Consider the following 21015-nt stretch of genomic DNA (forward strand, 5'->3'; position numbering starts at 1 on the left):
TCCAACAAAACAAAGCCAAACAGCACTCCGGGTGAGACATCCAGTAAGGCAAAAGCAGCAACAGAAGGCAAAGAGAACAACAGTACAACAAGAGATCATGGTGAAAATCACAGTAGTTCAAAAACAATTACACAAAGTTCAAGTAGACAAGCAAGCCATGAAAAAGACTCAGACCGGAAAGGGGGACCTGGTGGCCGAGTAATAGTCGAAACATCAGAAAAATTTAGTACGCGACCCGCTGCCAGCCGATCGAAACCTAGCAAATTTAAGGATTATTATCTTGCATAAAGATAAGAACGAAGATCAAAGTGATAACGTGTTTGAATAAAGATAACTGTTTTAGCACAGGACACAGAGAAGATGACGTCAGACACAGATTCAGTTTTTGGTAAGATATTCGTGTTTTGCATTGTCATGGAATCCATAAAAAGCAACAAAATAGAAATTACCTCAAATAATTTTGAAAATTTAGCAAGAAACCTCTAGCTTCTGATTGTGGGAAAAAGATAACTGCACTCAAAACCATAAACATGCTCTTGTATTATCTACTATATCATGAGAATTTTAAAATCCACTTAAATTAATGCACGTTTCAAGCCGCATACACAGTCAGTAGCCTAAAGAAAAGCACATGGTGATACGAAGCAGTTTTTATTCAAGCCAACTTGCAATTGATTCCCAGGTACTATCCACTTACCAGCAAAGCTTGTAGCAAATTGCTACAAGGGATATCGGTATTTTTACCGGGGTTTAAAAATGAAAAATTTAGGTTCAAAACCACTCTATTGAGGAAGTTACAAAAGTCAAACTTAGAAATCAAAAATAAATTAAAAATAGGGGCGCCTTTATGAATGGCCGGAACAACAAAACTGTAAAATTGTAATATCCAGTAGCTTGGCAAACCCCTATGAAAAAAACATTACTGTTAGTGTAGTCATCAACGCGGAAGTAACACTTGGAAAAATTAACGCGCAAATGTTGCAAAAAGAAAAAGGATAAAAGATAAAGTGCCTAGACCCATTTGGAAACCAAAAATTTCATTCCTGGAATCGAGAAATCTTTCGTTGACTGCTGGGTTTCATGATTTGGTTGCCCCGCCAATTTTCATAGTGACAAGGGTACAAATTTTATGTCAAATATTTTCAAAATTATGTGCAAGGAATTGGGCATTGAATGCACCTCTGCAAGAGCGTATCACCTTCAAGGTAATGCAGTGATTGAACGAACGAACCGAAAAATTGAGGAGAAATTGGCAAAATACGTAGGAGAACAAAGCACTTGGAGTGAATACCTTCAATTGATAATGACGGCATATAGCAGTTCTGTTCACACAGTAACAAAAAACAGGATTTTCTTCTGTTTGGTGCTCCTTGTGCACTACCTATTGATTGCATGTACGAAACACTCCAAAGTCAAGTCTTTGCAACCCCAAGTGACTACGTCGGTAACCTGAAAAAGGAGCTGCAGCTTTTCCACAATCTTGTACAATTGAATATGGAAGTGGAACGAGAAGGACAAGAAACTTACAACAATCGAAAACAGTTTGTACCTAAATAACAAACTGGGTCCTGGTCTTGCTGTTTAATCCATCAGTAAAACGAGGGCAAACAAAAAAGTTCAAGTCGTACTATATTGGTCCTCTTGTTATACGAGAAATAATAAATGATTTGAATTTCATCATTGAAGACCTAAAAAATCAAAAACAATAAAAAGTGCATTACAAGAGACTCAGGAAATTCAAATTTCGTCAAAACGAATGCCAGAAACAAAGTAAATTAGCCAAGAGGGCGGCTATTAACAAAAAAAGAGGACGGCCGGCTTCATTCAAATTGAAGTCGAGCAACAAAGCACTCGAGTAAGTGACCAGGGAACAAAAACAGAAGAGCTCCCAAGTCAAATTGAAGTTATTCCAGAGGCGGGACAATCTGATGAAGGTTTGTTGGAGCCTAAACCTGACATCGAGAAACTGATAGACACAAATATCTGAAGGAAGCAAAATCTAAAGATAGTGGAGCACAGCCAACTAGTTCCAAAAAAACAAAGCTACACAAGAAAACTCGCAACTGATTCCCAGGTACTATCCACTTACCAGCGAAGCTTGTGGCAAATTGCTACAAGGGATATGGGTAATTTTACCGGGGTTTAAAAATGAAAAATTTAGGTTCAAAACCACTCTATTGAGGAAGTTACAAAAGTCAAACTTAAAAATCAAAAATAAATTAAAAATAGGGGGCGCCTTTATGAATGGCGGGAACAACAAAGTTGTAAAATTGGCATATCCAGTAGCTTGGCAAACCCCTATGAAAAAAACATTACTGTTAGTGTAGTCATCAACGCAGAAGTAACACTTGGAAAACTTAGCGCGCAAATGTTGCAAAGAGAAAAAGGATAAACATAAATTTCCTAGACCCATTTGGAAACGAGCGAGATAGATTCGAGCGTGATTATACCCAATAGAGTGTCCAAAAAGAAATATAACAAAATTATTCAATCCTGCTGGATTCTCGGAAAAAAACACAGCAGAGCTGATTGCTGCGGGTATTCATCACTATGTGATGGGCAGGACCACTGATAAAAGGAGATATGTCATACAAGTGTTAACCGAGGAAATCAGAATAAACAATCTAGTGGTAAATAAAACTAACCATCAAAACGTCTATTTTTACTAATTTAGCCTCGATATAAATTTTCAGTAAACAACATACACTGTAACTACTCAAGATGTCAGCAAAAGTGGTTTAGATGCGTTATTTGTCCAAGAATTTAATGGTCTACATGCAATTGTTGACGAAATGTCAAATCTGAGATGTAGAATGAACAAAATTTAAAGACAAAACGCATTGGCTGTAATGGGGAACGGTGATTCGCATTCTCTTTTCATTGGTAAAGAGGGAGTCATGGGACTGCATGCAGAGTCAGCAGGTGCAATATTTCACGTTCATAATTGTGCAAAAATAATCTTAGAATTAACTGCTCTAATTTACTGTACTGAGGAAGTGCCGATTATTGTAAGACAAAATGATAATTAGAGCTACGTACGTTATATGAACCCAATATCCAAGGTTTTCTATAGAAATTTTACCCTTATAAAGTGCAACCCATTGTTCCCTAATGTATTCAAACTAGGTAATGGTTCTTGGGTACCGTTTGGTCGAAACCTTACGATAGTAGGAAAACCACAAGTGTTGTCTTATCTTGAGGAACCCAAACGTGAAGTTCCTATTTTTACGGAAGTTTTCGATGGTTTATTCAGAGAGAAGCAGCTAGACGAAAGTCCTATAGCTCAAATGTATAGACACAACTGAAAATTGATAACAGGAAGGGAAGTTTTCCTGGGACCAAATTGAAAGTATACAGATATACAACTATTAGACTTCAACACATACACCAGTGATTTTAATTAGCATGAAGTTTCTTGATTTAAACCCATGGAAAGAAACACTTTGAAAGTTTAGCACTTAGTAAGGGAATCGACCTTAACGCTAATGACATTGCTTTTGACTGCAAAAATTCTAGTAACGTTTTTAAGAATAATTTTATCAACTACGTTATTTTTGGACGGTGCTCAGCCAAGAGTGGCACAACAGCCGATTAACACGTGAATCGAACTTATTTATATAACCGTTCTGGAAAATCAACAATTAAAACAAAAACAAGTCTCAAAAGAAGCTATTGAAACAAAAGTAAGCGAGTTGTCGGGTACCGACAAAACGGCCTTTGAGGCGGGTCCTGTTAGCCAAGAAAAAACAGATCTATTTCAGTTGGAAAACTTTTCACGGTCAATAGAATCTCTGGAATGATGTTTGTTCTCTTAAACATGTCTAATATTGGTTTCGTTTAGATTGCAAAATGGAACCAGAAGTGGGAGATTATGTATATTATCTGCCGCAACTGTACGAAGTAAAAACTGTTGTCCGATGAGGAATCTATATAATGTGCGTGGTCGAAATCCGTTTTAGAACAGTCGTGGCCCTGAATGAATTATACTCAACAGAACTAACCCAGAGACAGCCTTTTAATACGCAGGAATTGAGTCGGATGAAAGTCGGTTAGAAAACAGCGAAAAGCTGGGAGTTGCTTCCTTGCTTTTACAGGAGCAATTTAAATTTGTACAACAGGAAAACAGTATGCTACAAAGGCAAGTTGTTGAGTTAAAGCAACAACTAATCGTTGCCTAACAGCTTCGGGAGCACTTTCGTGCTAGAATTGAGGCTGATAATAGTTTAGTTGAGTTTGAATGCCAACTCCAGCAAATGCAGCTTGACTGCGATTGAGCAAGAACTGAATCAGACGCTTTGTCTGGGGAGCTAAAATCAGCTCTTTGAAAAGTCGTTGAATACGAGGGGGAGCTAGAAGCAGCTCGGAAAAAATATTCAAAAACGTATTCAAGGGTAAGAAAATTAGAGTTAAAATTAGAGGCGGAGATAAACGCCAAAAAGCTCACTGCACGACGACTACAGGAGATTGAGAAAAAGTTACCCTGTACAAGAGCTTTGTCAATATACGATCTTCTTTGGATTTCGCCCAAAGCAACGAATGAGGAAATCCAACGGTGATTCAAACATCTATCTCTATTGATATACCCTGATAAAGGAGGCCAAACAGAGAGATTCCAGTTATTAAATCAAATAAGATGCGTGCTTATGGATAACGGAGCACGTAAATTATACGAAACTCGTTGATGGATGTCGAGTTTTTAAATTAAAAATGAGTGGAGCATAATGCTTCCATAAGGGAAGGAAGTGTAGTGAACCTAAAAACAAGCTCACGAATTCTTTAATGCGAAAGCTTTCAAAAAATTACACTTTAAATGGCTTCAAACGAAAAAACACTTGAAAGTGACGGCCTAACACGCCGATTTATGGTTTAATATATATGAGACAGTATTTTTAACCAATTGTCATAAGAATTTATGAATCAAACGTTTGAACCGAGATTATGTCAGAGAGTAAATAGGATGTTCAACGCTATCGATGGGACCAAACACTGCGTTTGGGAAAAACATTCAGAGCAAGGACTCTGGGACCAAATTATCTTGGTAAACGCAAATTAAGATACAACCGGGGGCTAAACCACTTAACTTCGATTATCACGGTTCAAATTAACTTTTAACGCAATTTCTGAAGCTGCCTTCCCTACATTTCACTTTTATAAAAGTTAAATTTTTTTAATCCTTTTATGAGCTGAACTTTGCCTCTAATTTCTGAATTCAACCAGTTCCACCATTTTGAGTTTTTCACAAGAATTGGGAGGATATTTTAGAATCTAGTTAATTGAAAGGGATTCTATAAAGGAATTACATTAGCCATTTTGCTTAAAACTGAGTTCAGGTGATTTTCAAAGGTAAAGTTTCAATCATCTTGTACTCCAAGATAACGACAAAAATGAGCTGGTTTGATAACTTCTTTAAAAGTAAAGTCTGGATACGCTAGTATAATTCGTGAAAGAATAAAACCTCTGTTTTATTGGCATTTAGAGTGAGTTGAACCTCTGTCAGGTATTTGTCTGTTTGTTCTAATATATTTTCAATTTTTTTGTGCAAAGAATTTATGAATCAAACGTTTGAACCGAGATTATGTCAGAGAGTAAATAGGATGTTCAACGCTATCGATGGGACCAAACACTGCGTTTGGGAAAAACATTCAGAGCAAGGACTCTGGGACCAAATTATCTTGGTAAACGCAAATTAAGATAAAACCGGGGGCTAAACCACTTAACTTCGATTATCACGGTTCAAATTAACTTTTAACGCAATTTCTGAAGCTGCCTTCCCTACATTTCACTTTTATAAAAGTTAAATTTTTTTAATCCTTCTATGAGCTGAACTTTGCCTCTAATTTCTGAATTCAACCAGTTCCACCATTTTGAGTTTTTCACAAGAATTGGGAGGATATTTTAGAATCTAGTTAATTGAAAGGGATTCTATAAAGGAATTACATTAGCCATTTTGCTTAAAACTGAGTTCAGGTGATTTTCAAAGGTAAAGTTTCAATCATCTTGTACTCCAAGATAACGACAAACATGAGCTGGTTTAATAACTTCTTTAAAAGTAAAGTCTGGATACGCTAGTATAATTCGTGAAAGAATAAAACCTCTGTTTTATTGGCATTTAGAGTGAGTTGAACCTCTGTCAGGTATTTGTTTGTTTGTTCTAATATATTTTCAATTTTTTTGTGCAAAGAATTTATGAATCAAACGTTTGAACCGAGATTATGTCAGAGAGTAAATAGGATGTTCAACGCTATCGATGGGACCAAACACTGCGTTTGGGAAAAACATTCAGAGCAAGGACTCTGGGACCAAATTATCTTGGTAAACGCAAATTAAGATAAAACCGGGGGCTAAACCACTTAACTTCGATTATCACGGTTCAAATTAACTTTTAACGCAATTTCTGAAGCTGCCTTCCCTACATTTCACTTTTATAAAAGTTAATTTTTTTTAATCCTTCTATGAGCTGAACTTTGCCTCTAATTTCTGAATTCAACCAGTTCCACCATTTTGAGTTTTTCACAAGAATTGGGAGGATATTTTAGAATCTAGTTAATTGAAAGGGATTCTATAAAGGAATTACATTAGCCATTTTGCTGAAAACTGAGTTCAGGTGATTTTCAAAGGTAAAGTTTCAATCATCTTGTACTCCAAGATAACGACAAACATGAGCTGGTTTGATAACTTCTTTAAAAGTAAAGTCTGGATACGCTAGTATATTTCGTGAAAGAACAAAATCTCTGTTTTATCGGCATTTAGAGTGAGTTGAACCTCTGTCAGGTATTTGTCTGTTTGTTCTAATATATTTTCAATTTTTTTGTGCAATTTCTTTTTAGACAAACGTGAGATTAGGGAAAAAATTTAAAACTTCATATTGATTGGGAAGTGACCCCCCGACAAAAGAGCTGATCAACAGAGGTGGATATCTAAAGATCAGAAATCTTGAACTAGAACCTCACTGAATTTTCACTTCTCGATCTTTTTATTACACATAAACCAAATCCTCAGACAGTTGCGCTTTTCTATTGAACAGTTGATCTCTTCACAGCTAAAAGAACCTTCTAATTTCATTGTTTTTCTGCATTCATACTCTGACTAAACCATAGCTTCTCTCTGATTTATTCTCAATCTGATTTATTCTCTCTGACTTATTTCTCAAATTCTACCATCGTTTTATTCTATCAGTAATCAAATTTAAATCCCATCAAAAATGAAACTCCTTCAAGAAGCCTTCATGAAACTCAATCGAGAGTAAATGTATGATTAATACAAGCAATTCTATGAACAATTAGAACAGAAAGAAAAGTTATTTAAGATTACATTACTTCTGTCCACCAAAAACTATCCAGCCTCTGGAGTAACGAGGCAAGCTCTATTAGCACCACGCAGGTATCAATAGAGGAACAAATGGTAAGAACGTTCTCAATAATAGAAACCCCCGGAGGCAAAAAATATTATTTTGGGGAGTAGCATTATCGGAAAGTTAAAAACCAACAAAACTATTCCAACCGATATTATCGTACATGCATATAGGGGCTCGACGACAATAGAAAAATTGGAATTACTGAAAAAATACCCAGAGACAAAAATGAAAACAGTTATATTGCAAGGTGGGACAAACAACTTTCTCAAATTCGAAGAATTTCGCAAACCCAGAGATGTATTCGAACAAAACAAACAGCTGGTCAAATTTTATCGGGAAAAATTCAATCCGGAAAAATTTTACCTGATGACAAAAATCCCGATGAAAGATACAAGCGCAAATAAGGCAAAAAATAGGATGTATGATGAGTTCAGTGACTTAATCAGAACTTACTAAGAAAAGGATTCTGATATTTATATTTTGGACTTCAACAAATTGATTGAAGAGATCGGGGCAAAAACATAACATTGGTCGCGAAATTGATTTAAAGGACTACGAGAACAGCGAGTACAATAAACTGTATCAGGACAATGTTCACCTAAATTATCGAAGTGGGATTCGTTTTCTAAAAACCATTTAATGCGAATAATATCGGAAACTTCCGATGGTCTTAGCATGAAAACCAGGGAGATACATCCTACTTATGCCAAAACGACAAACACTTTCATCTCTAACACTTCAAGCCACAAAAAATGTCGTCGAGAAAACCTCTTGTAAACAGACAGTACTTCAACTCCTCATATGCATATCCATACAACAACAATGCTTTCTATAGATATTCACCTTACTAACGTGATCTATGTTATGGTCAGAAATGAGTAGAAAAACGTGAAACTCTCCTTATGATCAACAATAAACAATATTTTTGTTTCCTTGCTGCTGTTTGAGGCCTTTTGTCATCCAGCGTCTCTGTCAGCAGTGGGGCGACCACTTTAGGCATATCTGAATTGTAGAAAAATGTTTCTATTCATTAAAAAATAAATGCCTTGCTCTACGACGTAGCGCTTTGATTATGTATAAGAAATTTTTAGATAGTTATGTTCTATTTGTATGATTCATTTACCTATTGAACTATGGTGATGTTGATCTTAATCCTGGGCCACGGCTAATCTATGAAAATTTTCTCTCCGAAAATAAAAAAAAATAAAGATCCATTATGCTTCCTTCAATTAAATTGCCGCAGTTTAGTCAATGAAAGAGAACAACTGAAAAAACTGTTAAGAGAATGCTCAAACAATACTGTATTTGCTTTAACGGAAACATCGTTGACTAATGGAGATGATATTAATCTATGTTGCATAGACAACAATTACTATTCTTGCTTCAGATGTGACCGAATATCTGAAAAGTCAAAGGGGGGTGGCGTAATGCTGCTAATCACCAAAATTTTCAATCCAAAAAACCATAAATAATTTTCCAAAAACGGCAACGAGTTCAAAACACTTTGGGTTGAGCTCACTTTGCCCTACAAAAAAATTTCCTTCATTTCTTGTGAATATTTTATATAGTCCTGAAAAATCTAAAACTGACATTTTTTTCGAAGAATTAGCATTGCAAATAGATTATCGAATAACAACAAAGTAAAAAGTTTTATTATGTGGCGATTTCAATATAATTTACCTTAACCCCAATGAAAGAAACAAAATGGACACAATTCTTGTACCTTATTGTCTATCAGTGGTCAACAAATCACCTACAAGGTGAAAAATTCTGAGTGGTTTTGTAATCAAATATGATGAGCTGCCCCATTCCAATGATTTTACTTTTGATTCGCCCATTACATCGGATCACAAAGCTATTGCAATTATAACGAATGTAACTATAAATAAAAAGCAACCTGCAAGAAGAAAAAATATCCTCGATAAATCAAAATAGTGTAAAAGTTTATACCTACAAGACCTGAAACAAATTGATTGGGATATTTTTTACACGGCATTTGACGCTTAAGACATGTATTTTATCTTTATAATAATTTTAACTAAAGTGATCCGCTATCACGCCCCGCTAAAAACGGTCGCAAGAATCCAAAGTTAAACTAGATAGCAATGATTTCATCAAGAGCATCTTCAAAAAACCGATTGAAGAACAAATGATTGCATTGGAAGCGCTTGCAACTTTTTTCCCACCAACCATAGGACATCTCAAAACAGTTTTTATTTTAGACTCGTATCCACAAAAGCAGCCTTACTGACTCTAAACAATTTAAAATTAAACAAGCCGTCAGATTCATCAGATATCCCAACAGGGGCTCTTGAAGATGGGTTTTTTTAGCTGGTCCAATTAATTAGCTTTTTAACCAATTTTTAGAAGAACCGATTTTAGAAGAAAAATTTTCTGAAGATCTTAAGAAGGCTATTGTTACGCCAACTTTCAAAAAAAGAGAAAACTCTTTGCCTGAGAACTACAGACCAATATCAATTACAAGCTCACTGCCAAAAGTTTTTGAGCGTTTGCTTCGAGAGCAAATTTTAGAATATCTTGAATAGTTTGGGCTGCTATCCAATACTCAATTTGGTTTTTGTAATACTATAAAGTACCATATAAATAAAATTAATTTTTATCACTGCAGCTCTAAAAGATCTGTCTAAAGCTTTCGATTTAATAAATCACAAGATCCTTCTTCATGAACTGCATGAATTACGATTTTCCAAAAATGCATTAAATCTAGTAGAAAGTTATCTATCAAACAGGCTAAAAAACTATAGTGAATCATGTGGAATCCGATTGGATTGGGTCCTATCAAGGCATCCCACTGGTATCAATTTCTGGTCCCCTTCTTTTTAACCTGTACATTAATGACTTGAGCAAACAAATGCCTGCTGATACAAAAAAAATCAATACGCCGATGATTCTATCATTCTTACATACAATACGGACCTTAATTTAGCAACACAAACTCTTGAACAGTCCTTAAGAAATATATCTGAATTTTAAAAAAAACACCGTCTAATTATCAATCACTCAAAAACTGAATTTATTCAATTCTCAAAAAAATCCAAATTAGAAAAAACCAAAAGAAGCAATCTGTTAATTGGTAATTACAAAATAGCAAATGTCAATTGCGTAAAATACCACGGTATATATCTTGATTGCGCATTAAATTTTCAAGAAGAATTAAAACACGTATTACGCAAGATGGCTAGAGGGATAAAATTATGATAACGTATTTCACGCCCGTTCCCTGAACAGACAAGACTACTACTTCTGAACGCCTTAGTGATAAGTCATTTATACTACTCAGGCCTTTTACTGGCGAACTCAAAAAAACAATTCCTTTATCAAACGATTAAGCTGGGCTGTAAAAACGTGGTTCGATCGCAAAAAATACGACAGTTCTTCTGATCTAAAACTAAATCGTCAAATTCTGCCAATAGTTTTTTTGGAATACAAAGTACTAATTTATTTTATGAAACTTACGAGTAACCAGCTTCCGATTTTCGAAAAACTACATTTACCAACACCAAATCTACGCTACAGCTAGCGAACCAAAAAGTACTGCTTCAATCACAAAATAAACTCATCTGCACTAGAAAACTATCCTGAATATAGGCTCAACCCTTCATAATAAATTTCTTAACGTGAATTTTTCTTAAAATTCAATTGAAATGAATGCAAGACCAATAGTTCTAAAGAAACATCTTAAAATGTTTTTCTTTCATTTATTGAAACAAAACTCGAATAATGCGTCGTACGGCAAGGCATCATGGAAAAGTTTTAAGTTTTCATATTAGAACTGTCAATTTAAACCGTAATATATTTAGTTTATTCTATTTATACTCTGACCTACACTGCCCATTTAGTTGTTTTGCTGTTAATAACTTTATGGGAATGCGATGTGTTTTTTTACGGTTTAACGCTGCGTTGTGTATTGGAATATTGATGTTATAAATGCATTTAATTTTCTAAACTCAAACTCGGGATCAACTCCCCTCAGTTTCTTACTGTAAAACCACGACAACATAATAATAATAAATTTGTGTTCTATAGATTTGCCATGAGTGGAACTGCTGAAAATGGAAAACCGTCAATTGAATCAACAACACCTGGAAAAAAGACGCCGCGCGATTTTCTGAAAAGTGTCATAGGAAAACCTGTTGTTGTAAAACTGAACTCCGGGGTGGATTATAGAGGTATGTCTAAAGACGCAAATTCCCTATTCTAAGTGACTGTTTCTGAAAGAAAAGCGTATGTGATTATAGGAGTTTTGGCATGTCTCGATGGTTACATGAACATTGCCCTTGAGCAGACCGAAGAATACGTAAACGGTCAACTGAGAAAAAAGTACGGAGATACATTTATTCGAGGAAATAATGGTTTGTATTAAAAGCTAAGATAACTTTTGAGCTGCTTAAATGCTTTAATGGTTTTCTGTGTTTTAGTTTTATATATCAGCACAACAAAACGAAGATAAAATTGCGATCAGCTTTTGATGTTTTGGACTGATGTATAATAATTTTGTTTTGTAGTTGATTTTTGTTCAATTCTAATTATATTTTCCTTCAGTTTTGAGATCTGAGTGAGGAACTTTTGTGGTTTTGGAATTAGTGAAAGTTCACTTGAAGATAAATATAAATAGACATTTAAGTAACCTCAAATATTGCACCACTTAACCGCATCTTAGTTTCCTCCCATTTCTTAACGTTTGTGAAGTCCTCATCTTCTCTTTTGCTCTCTGTAATTCAGTATAAATCAATTAAACTGAAACAACTTTGTTCATAACAAATTGCATCGACTTTTGAAGCTGTTTTTTTTCTGTTGGTGAAGGAAAAAATCGAATTCTTAAAATTGACTCAATATGGTTTTTAAAAGCAAGTTTGACGAAGTTGACATTCCTGTCAAACCATTCTCTGACTTTTTCTTCGAGCATTTTGATAAGTACGGCGATGAGGTGGCATTGGTTGAGGCCGTTAAGGGTAAAACCTACACCTTCAAACAGATGAAGAGGTCATGCGAGCGGGTGGCAAGTGCTATGATTCGAAAAGGCTGGAAGAAAGGGGACGTTGTATGCATTTTCAGGTTTGTTAATTATCCAATTTTTTTACTCTTATTTCGATAAATTTCACAAATCTCTAACCCACACAACGTGAATTAATTCAACTTTTATCTTATACAGATTGCAAAAAGTTAACATAGAGAGTATGGACGTATAGCAGCGGGTTTCGAGAAAAGAGTATAACAGCTTTTATGCAAGATTTTGCGGGGGAAGTGATCCCTGGAAATTCCGAATCAGCTTATATATGGACCTCACAGATATGAATCTGTATTTTAATTTTATCGAATAACTTATATTTTATCAGTAAAACTTTGTCGTTTTATATAACTTAATTCTGGTGCTATTTTGATCATCAATATTTGTAGTTATACATAGGAGTTGAGTTGCTACCCCCGAAGACCGACATTTTTAGGGGAGGATTTTTTTTAATTGACGTTTATTTTAATTTTACTATTTATTTTAAGCTACAACAGCCCTGAATATTGCATTGCCTTTCACGGCCTGGCAGCAGCTGGTTTAACGATAACAACATGTAACCCTGCATACACAGTTGAGGAGACGCAACACCAACTAAAAGACAGTAATGCTAAGTGTGTGTTCACTGTTAAAGACTACTTGGACAAAGTGAAAGAGATCTGTGCAGGACTCACTCACTGCTCGGAGGTTTTCTTAATGGACGAAGAGAGTTCTCTCAATGACACGGCAGGCTCGTAAAGATATTGCTATGTCATGATGATTTTTAAATTGATCTGTTAAAACTTATCATTTATTACTGTCATGTTGGTAATTTTAATACAATTTCGCTTAAACGTATTTTGTTGACCTTCCGTCAAAGGAAACTGAATGGTCAAAAACTCATGGCCAGAAGGTTAGGTGCCATTGTTACAAAATGCACGACTAACGAAGTTGTGGGGAAGCATAGATTAATCGCCTGTAGGCATTATAATCTCGTGGAAATAATAATTTGACGCAGCAAACAGACTGGATTTAATAACATGTCGAGAGTAATAACATTCGACATTAATGGCCAACCCAAGAATGGCGTCGGCCCTCGTGGTCTCGTTTGTTTCTCACTAACGACCTCGGACGATAATTTTAATTAGTTATAATTTATATATACGACCTTATTGATGATAACAAATATTTAATAGGTGTACAAACTGCATATCGCTATCCATGGAAAACGTTATCTTGCTTTTTTAAGGTTCCAAATCGGTGTCAATCAGTCTTTTCAAAGACTTGATGAATGATGATGGATCTCACTTCTGCAACAGACCGAAGAATATTGACCCAAAAGAAGACGTTCTGGTCATTCCATACTCTTCTGGAACTACAGGTCTACCTAAAGGAGTAATGCTGACACATTATAACCTCGTTGCAAATTTGTGTCAACTGAAACCAAATAATTTGCTCCGATTGGACTTCAAACACGATTCTCTCATTGCGATTCTGCCGTTTTTCCATATTTACGGGATGGTCGTCATAATGTCTCTGGCTCTTTACCAAGGTATAAATTTACACTTCTCAATTTTTAAAATAATAATTACTTTTTAAAGCGGTAGCTGAATTTTGACAGTATTCTGAGCCACTCCATATAAGCCATATTAGTAGGACTTTTCGGCAAAAACTGATCTGAATGAAAATGTGACCACCGAAATTGAGCAGAAAAGGTTCTGTCACAAAAAGTACGAAAAGCGTGAAATTCATATTTTGACCTGTAATTGTGAGTTAAATTTCTGATTTATAATTTGTTTAATTGTTTTGTTTATAAGATGGTTTTATTCATGGGCTCCTATGTTTCGATTAAAACACGGAGGGAAATTTTGTAGTCATGTCTTTTGTGTCAAAAAGGCATTCTTTTACTTCCGGAGTCTAATATTTGGGTATAAAATTTTGGTTAAAATTACGATTTTGTTGCGATGTCATAGTAAAAATAAAATAAGCGTTTTAGGTGCAAAAGTGGTGTCGATGAAGAAATTTGAACCGAACAGTTTCTTGGCTGCAATTCAGAAGTACAGAGTGACTGTGTTGCCTTTGGTGCCTCCTATAATCCTGTTCCTGTGTAAGAGTCCTCTTGTGAAAGAGTATGACTTGAGCAGTGTTAGGGAGATATTCAGTGGGGCTGCCCCTCTGGGAAAGGAACAGGCGGAGGAAGTGACCTCCAAATTGGGAATTAAATGCCTCCGACAGGGTATGTAAAGTTTGGATGGAAATGCTTCTCTTTTGTTTGTAAAAAAACAGATTTGAAATTAGGACTGACTGTTTCTATTTGGAATAAGCAGTTTGAACACTTCTGTGTTGTCCTCAGTAAAAGCACGCGAAACAGTTTTTTACGAGTTTGGAAAATGTACAAAAACCAAAAATTGCTGTCTCTTTGTTTACCATCAGTAGAAGATAAGCAAATTTTTTACCAATACATCAAGCGTAAATGGTGCAGAGGGCTAAAAGAAGGAGGCTAAAAGAGTATCAACGGTCTGTTTTTAGAATACCGCGCCACATGAAATCTGGGAAAGATTAAAATTTGCCTGTTCACTACTATTTCTGACAGTCAATTTTGACTTTAAAGTGTTTGGGGTCAGAGCAATTTTAAGATGCTTTTTGAGCATTTTCTTTGCCTTTTTCAACGTATTTGTCGTCTGCCATTAGTCCGTCTAACTATTCAGTTGTCTTTAACAAGATTTCTACTCAAATTTTGGCTCAAGTGGTTGTAGTTTTGGAATGTTTTTGTTTGCTATTAATTGCACTGAAACGAAGTTTGTAGCAATTATATTACTCCCGTGGTCTTTTTAATGCAAATTTCTGCTTGGCCGATTTAGGGTCTGACTCTTTTAACTTTTTGTCCACAAAAACAGCTAAAGCCCGAATGTTATAAAGTGGCTGAGCAACTTTTTAAGAGCCTTACGCCTTTCTAGTCTCTAAGTGCGATTCACCGTAACCATTTTGAAGAGACAATTTCATTATGAAGGGCGGTTCTTTAAAAATTTGACCGTCCTCCTCAGTTATCTGCCCCTCCTCAGTCACCCTCCCCTCCCCCAGCGCTCTACCGTCCGCGCTGCTCCACTTGACGATAGCTTGAGCCCCTCACCGACGCTTTGGCGGGTATGTTCTCGTCTTGTGTGTTCTAAGTTACTTTCTCGGTCAGAATTTGAAGCAGCTGATCTCAAGTACAGGAAGTTTATTTTAATTACTATATAATTAGTTGTCTATAATTACCTCTAATGACGTCATTTTAAGCAATTTACTAAGTCCATTGCTCTCAGAGTGGAGCAGAGTACAATAGACTTGAGCCGCGTCAGATTTTTAGAGGCAAGTATTTATTAAACAAGTGAAGTAAAATTTCATCTTTCAAAAAATATGGGCATAAGATTAAAATGAACAATAGCAGCCCACATCTTCTCACCCGGCTATTCAACCAACTTTTTACGACTCGAGGAGGAGTAATTGCCATTGTTTATCATATTAAGGACTTGTGTTTTTAGAGCACGTTTTAGAGGAAGTCAAATGCCGCCCGTAAAGAACACTGTTTAGGTTAATCTGCTGAAAAAAGGCAAAATCAGAGAACTATTGTTGGCATTTCGTCCCTTTCGACGCTTTTTTCATACGGTTTTTGTAATATCCTTCAGTTTCGGTAGCATTTTTAGAGTTTTTGGTTGAACTTAGTTCTAGCGGTTTTGATGATCTCTCAATATGATTGATGTTAATTTTTTTAGTTAACAAAAATCAAGTTTTTGTTAAAGAAAATGGAGGAATTCTTTTTGCAAGTTTTTTTTTGCCAATAGTTGTTTCAGAGCCTCAACTTGAAGACAATTTTTCATATTTTTAATCAGACAGTTCTTATCAGATTTGGCTTTTCTCAATTTAGTTTTGTTTTGGTTTTGTTGCAAAGTGAAAAGTAGGAGTTTCATTTTGCTTAGTGAGTAGGTGGCTCGGGTGAATATGTAATTCGAATCGGTTGCCGAGTATTCTGGCTGGTTTTACTTTGTCGAACAAAATTTTTTTTCTCTTTACCATAGTTCAGAGCTTATTCAGCATTTTGCGAAAAATCGTTTTTTACTTCTCTTAGCTATTGAAAAACGGTTGAAATAAAAAATGGAAACGGGATAAACCCATTAAGCTCAATTTTAGATGCCCGGTACTTTTACATTGCTTTTATAGGTCCTAGTTACCATTTCTAATTCTTATTAATTGCTCTCGTAGAAGCAATTATTGTATGCGTGTGTGTCTTTTTTTTATGCAAAATTTTTGCCTGACCGTTTTGACTTTTTGCGTTTCGCGTGATCTTAAATTCTCTCTTAATCACAATTTCAAGCAGCTGAACTCAATTGGCGGCAATTTAATACTAAAAGTCAATTGAAAAGTGCGCCGAAACCGAATCTTAATCGTGGTATATGTTAACCTCTAATGTGGTTATTTGAAGCCCACTATTGAACTTCTTAGTTCCATTTAGGCTAACCCCCAACTGAAGCAGGCTGCCACTGATTAGAGCTCCCACCAGTCGTTCGAGAGCAATTCTTCCGACATTTAGTCGCTTATGTTTGGTATTGAGACTAGCCACTGTGTCCTCACTATAAAACAGGAGTATGTTCAACTACGAAATGACATCAAAATAGTTCGCACTTTAAAAATATTATAGTACAAAATCAATGTTTTCTCTGAATCAATTTCGATGTTTTTCTAAAAATACAACTCGGCTACCATGTTGGCAGTATAAAAGAGATCACAACTGTTTAAGGATATGGGATGACAGAATTGAGTCCTACCTCCCATTTCCCTCCGAGGGATGCAGGAATGAGACATGGCTCTGGTGGGATGACACTTCCCAATACAGAGTGTCTCATCATTGACACAGAGACAGGTGCCTCCCTTCCTATAGGGCAGGATGGAGAGGTGTGGGTGAGGGGGCCACAGGTGGGTACTTCTCTCTTGTCATCCGCCCAGCCCACTAAAGGTGGAATATTGTAGCATTTAACGGGTCATTTTGAACCCACAACATCAAAATTATTCATTTGTGTGCACATATCGATAGTGGTTGACTTCAAGGCGCGTAAATGCTAAAAATAACAATAAATTAGAGGACTTCGGGGGCAATAACGGAATAAAGTCCGCAAAATAGTTGATCCTAACATCAGATTTGATTTTATCACACAGGTGATGAAGGGATACCTGAATAACGAGAAAGCAACGAGTGAGACTATCTCGAAAGAGGGATGGCTCCATACTGGTGACATTGGACATTTTGATCAGGACCATCACCTCTATATAACCGACAGACTCAAAGAACTCATCAAGTGCAAAGGGTTCCAGGTAAATATTTTGCATTTTTTGGATCTAAAATTACAAATTGAGCCTGTTTTTTTGTAAACATTGAAGAAGAGACATTATTTTTAACAAAAAATAATTGTTATGAAGTAAGGTTCTACAAAATAATAGTTCTAGAAAGGTCGCGAAGACACAGTATGATTTTGTATTAACAGGTGCCACCCGCCCAGTTGGAGAGCGTCCTTTTAACCCACCCTGCAATCCAAGAGTGTGCTGTGGTGGGTAAACCGGATGATAGGGCTGGAGAGTTGCCCAAGGCATACGTGGTCCTGAGACAGGGTCAAGTCACTAGTGCATTGGAGATACAGCAGTTCCTGGCTGAGAAGGTCTCTGCTGTACTTATTCTACTCTTCTTTCTCTTTTCATTGAATAATCAAGTTAACGGAAAACTCTAAGAAACCGATTTCTCTCAGATTAGAATTCTCTTTAAACAAGCTTGGTTAATCAAATAATTATCATGACTTCAAGTCAAGAAGAAATTTAAATGATATCTCTTGATACAGAATTGGAAAATGCGATCAACGCAATTTGGATTTTTATGTGAACAACTGTTATATTGCAGTACATTACTCCTGCTCAGCCGAAGTGGGTCTTGGGTAGTCAGTGTTTAGGTTTCCTCAGTCATTGGACGAAACAACGTAAAAAATAGAAAATCAAATAATTATGATTTATGCAGTTTCGTGTCAATTAAAGTACTACGACAAATTTTGCGTTCTAGCAATGATTGTTTAATAAATTCCGTTTCTCAGATAGAAGATTTGTGCAATAAAAACGTGACGAATACCGAATTTTTAGTATGTTGTTGTTGAGCAAATACTGCAAGCCGTCCGACAATTTTTTTAAGTTTCTGCGCTCATTAATTGCGAATGGATGGTTTACAAAACAGTGGCAAATCTGGAAAAAATATTTTCAGGTACATTTTTGGTTTAAATTGTACTATTTAGTAGTAATAATTTATAGAACGCATTTTCATTTCTGTATTTCAGGTGGCGCCTTACAAGCGTCTAGCAGGAGGAGTTGAATTTGTATCTGAGATACCAAAAACTGCAAGTGGAAAGATCCTGAGACGAGTCCTCAAACAGAAAGAGATGGAGGCAGCCAAGAAGTGATCAAATAATTTCATGAAGGAAAGAAATGCCTGTTTTAAAAATAAATTAATGCTGTACTAATTCACGTAATCAAAAATTTAAGTAATAGTAATAAAAAAAAGTTTCAATCTGAAGTTTTCATCTTTGCATACTGGTGCAAAAAATGAACCGCAAAATGTACTGAAATTAATTGAAATGAATTTTAATTAAATAATTGAGCGTAATAATGTCCTGGTTGGCTTAGTTGTTGCTCTCATATATTTTTTACACTTTTTCGGGGGGATGGGGTTGTTTGTTGTCTTCTGTTTGCAATCGTATGCCCTATCCGACTTTATTTGTAATCCATTATATTTAAGTGCAATCAATTATTTGAATTTTAATTGTTGTTCTATCTTATTCGATGCTTCAAATGAGGTAAACTCATGTGGGTGGTTAGATAATTGGCAGAAGTTCATCTCTAGAATTTGTAATGGTTCCGACCCACTTTAGTGGGGAAGGAACTATATGCTCAACTGGTTTTTTATTCAGTACATTTTCGCCGATCGATATTATTCATCGTACCGAATTTCAAAATAAGATTTTTAAATTTCTTTTTCCCGAGGAGTTAAAGGTTTAAAGAAATGTGAGCCTAACTTCTTAACTTTTATGAAATGTGCTAAAATATGATCAAATTGTTAACGATAGTCTCATTGGTATTACGTTTCAAGTTAGAACAGTGTTGATAATTAGTCTGAACCAACTGTTTTCAGCTAAGTTTTCGAAAGATCAGCGTTTTTCCTTATTTTTTTTTGCAAAAGTCCCTATTTGCTCCACTTTGTCCAGTTTGGCAGGTGCAGACATCAAAACAGATGACATTATCCTCCTTTATTCAGATATGAGCTAGTTGTACCTCCAGTTTCTTAGAAAATGTTCTTGAAATTACATTTTTGCGATCTTTCTCTAATTTAAACCGACATTAATAAACCGAAATATTACAGATTTTCATTTGCCAATAAGATATTACGCAAATTTTAAGAAAAAAATGAGTTTTTTAACATCTGCGAAGTGATAGCAAGGGAACGTTTGGTCTCATCGTTGAATTTTCCAATGAAAAATGATTGTATTTTTGGTCTGTCATTTTCAATTTTTTTCAATTTTTTATCCCGAATAAATGAAAGTATTTTTTTCGATTAATAGGAGGTTCGATTAATAGGAGGTCACTTTTTTCTAATAAGGTCGAATGAAACAATGTGTTATATGAGTAAAGGGCATGGTTATTATGGCCCCGCAAAATTTTTCTCAAAAAATTTTACTTTATTCTTGAGTTTTGCTGGCGTTTGATTTTCATTTTTAGTCTTGACTAAATGCAATTAGTTCTTTGGTTCTGTGGTAATGTAACTCAATAAGTATCTTAAAACTCATCATCTATTTTTTGATATAATGAATTGTTGGTCAAATAAGTTATTTCGGTAACATTTGGGGCTCTTTTGTAGTGAAGCAGCACGAGCGGGAGCATTAGGTCAATTTGCGGAATTTACAGTTGAAAAATTAATCTGATGTTGGCCCAGCTTATATTTGAAATACTTTTACCTTTTTTCTTTTTGATGTTAGTTACAGACCAGAATGATTTTAAATCAAACCTCAATTATTGACTGGTCAGAATTACGTGCAGAGATAGGCTAATGAACTTACATATTATATTGAGTGTAAATTCTGTGTTTTTTGGCTTCAACACATTTGCATAAAATTGTTCGTGAAATTTTGAGTTCTGCCTTTATTCAGGGTTAATGTGTAGAAATGTTTAAACTATTTACTATTTTTGTGTGAAAACTTACGGTTATTATGCCTTACGCTTTTAAAAAATTTGTTTAAAAATATCTAAATAATGGTTTTTATAGTTTAAAAAACGATTTTTCTTAAATTTTAACATTTTGCAATGTTTGAGGCTCTCTTGCTGCCTTTTGCCATCATCACTTTGGTCGCATATTGATGAGCAGTCCCATATCACATCCAAATTGCCTAAATAATGCGCGACTGATTATATTCAAGTTTTAGTAGCGATTTTGGTCTTATAGGATAAGACACCGTTTCCTCGCCAAATTAAAATGAACCATGGATTTTTTCTTGTATTGGTTAGTTGCTCTCAAACGAAATTTGTAGCATTGATCTTAGCTTTTTTTGACTGATTTTTCGTCCGACCCATTTGACTTTCCGTCCTCGAA

The 21015-nt window shown here is 35.4% G+C and overlaps 3 protein-coding genes across 3 annotated transcripts in view; all 3 read left to right on the forward strand.

The window, feature by feature from the left end:
* Positions 1-21015, forward strand: part of LOC142352995 (large ribosomal subunit protein uL16-like) — a 130215-nt gene that overhangs the window by 103760 nt on the left and 5440 nt on the right. The window lies entirely within an intron of this gene.
* Positions 11379-11916, forward strand: LOC142353742 (U6 snRNA-associated Sm-like protein LSm6). Its single transcript, XM_075406087.1, has 3 exons — positions 11379-11544; positions 11614-11727; positions 11794-11916. The coding sequence occupies exons 1-3, from the start codon at positions 11409-11411 to the stop codon at positions 11823-11825; spliced, it is 282 nt and encodes a 93-aa protein (XP_075262202.1). The 5' UTR covers positions 11379-11408; the 3' UTR covers positions 11826-11916.
* On the forward strand, positions 12060-18948 carry LOC142353741 (uncharacterized). The gene is made up of 8 exons (XM_075406086.1): positions 12060-12430; positions 12872-13113; positions 13612-13914; positions 14359-14598; positions 17140-17315; positions 17556-17711; positions 17882-18052; positions 18713-18948. The coding sequence occupies exons 1-8, from the start codon at positions 12210-12212 to the stop codon at positions 18833-18835; spliced, it is 1632 nt and encodes a 543-aa protein (XP_075262201.1). The 5' UTR covers positions 12060-12209; the 3' UTR covers positions 18836-18948.

This window comes from Convolutriloba macropyga, chromosome 14 (genome assembly GCF_964194025.1).
Source record: "Convolutriloba macropyga chromosome 14, txConMacr16.3, whole genome shotgun sequence".
NCBI lineage: Eukaryota > Metazoa > Xenacoelomorpha > Acoela > Convolutidae > Convolutriloba > Convolutriloba macropyga.

Bases quoted from the DNA above. Each gene is read 5' to 3' on its own strand.
- LOC142353742 (XM_075406087.1), top strand. From the start codon at position 11,409: ATGAGTGGAACTGCTGAAAATGGAAAACCGTCAATTGAATCAACAACA. The intron at 11,545-11,613 runs GTATGTCTAAAG...ATGTGATTATAG, and splicing joins CTCCGGGGTGGATTATAGAG to GAGTTTTGGCATGTCTCGAT. The intron at 11,728-11,793 runs GTTTGTATTAAA...TCTGTGTTTTAG, and splicing joins ATTTATTCGAGGAAATAATG to TTTTATATATCAGCACAACA.
- LOC142353741 (XM_075406086.1), top strand. From the start codon at position 12,210: ATGGTTTTTAAAAGCAAGTTTGACGAAGTTGACATTCCTGTCAAACCA. The intron at 13,915-14,358 runs GTATAAATTTAC...TAAGCGTTTTAG, and splicing joins GTCTCTGGCTCTTTACCAAG to GTGCAAAAGTGGTGTCGATG. The intron at 17,712-17,881 runs GTAAATATTTTG...TTGTATTAACAG, and splicing joins TCAAGTGCAAAGGGTTCCAG to GTGCCACCCGCCCAGTTGGA.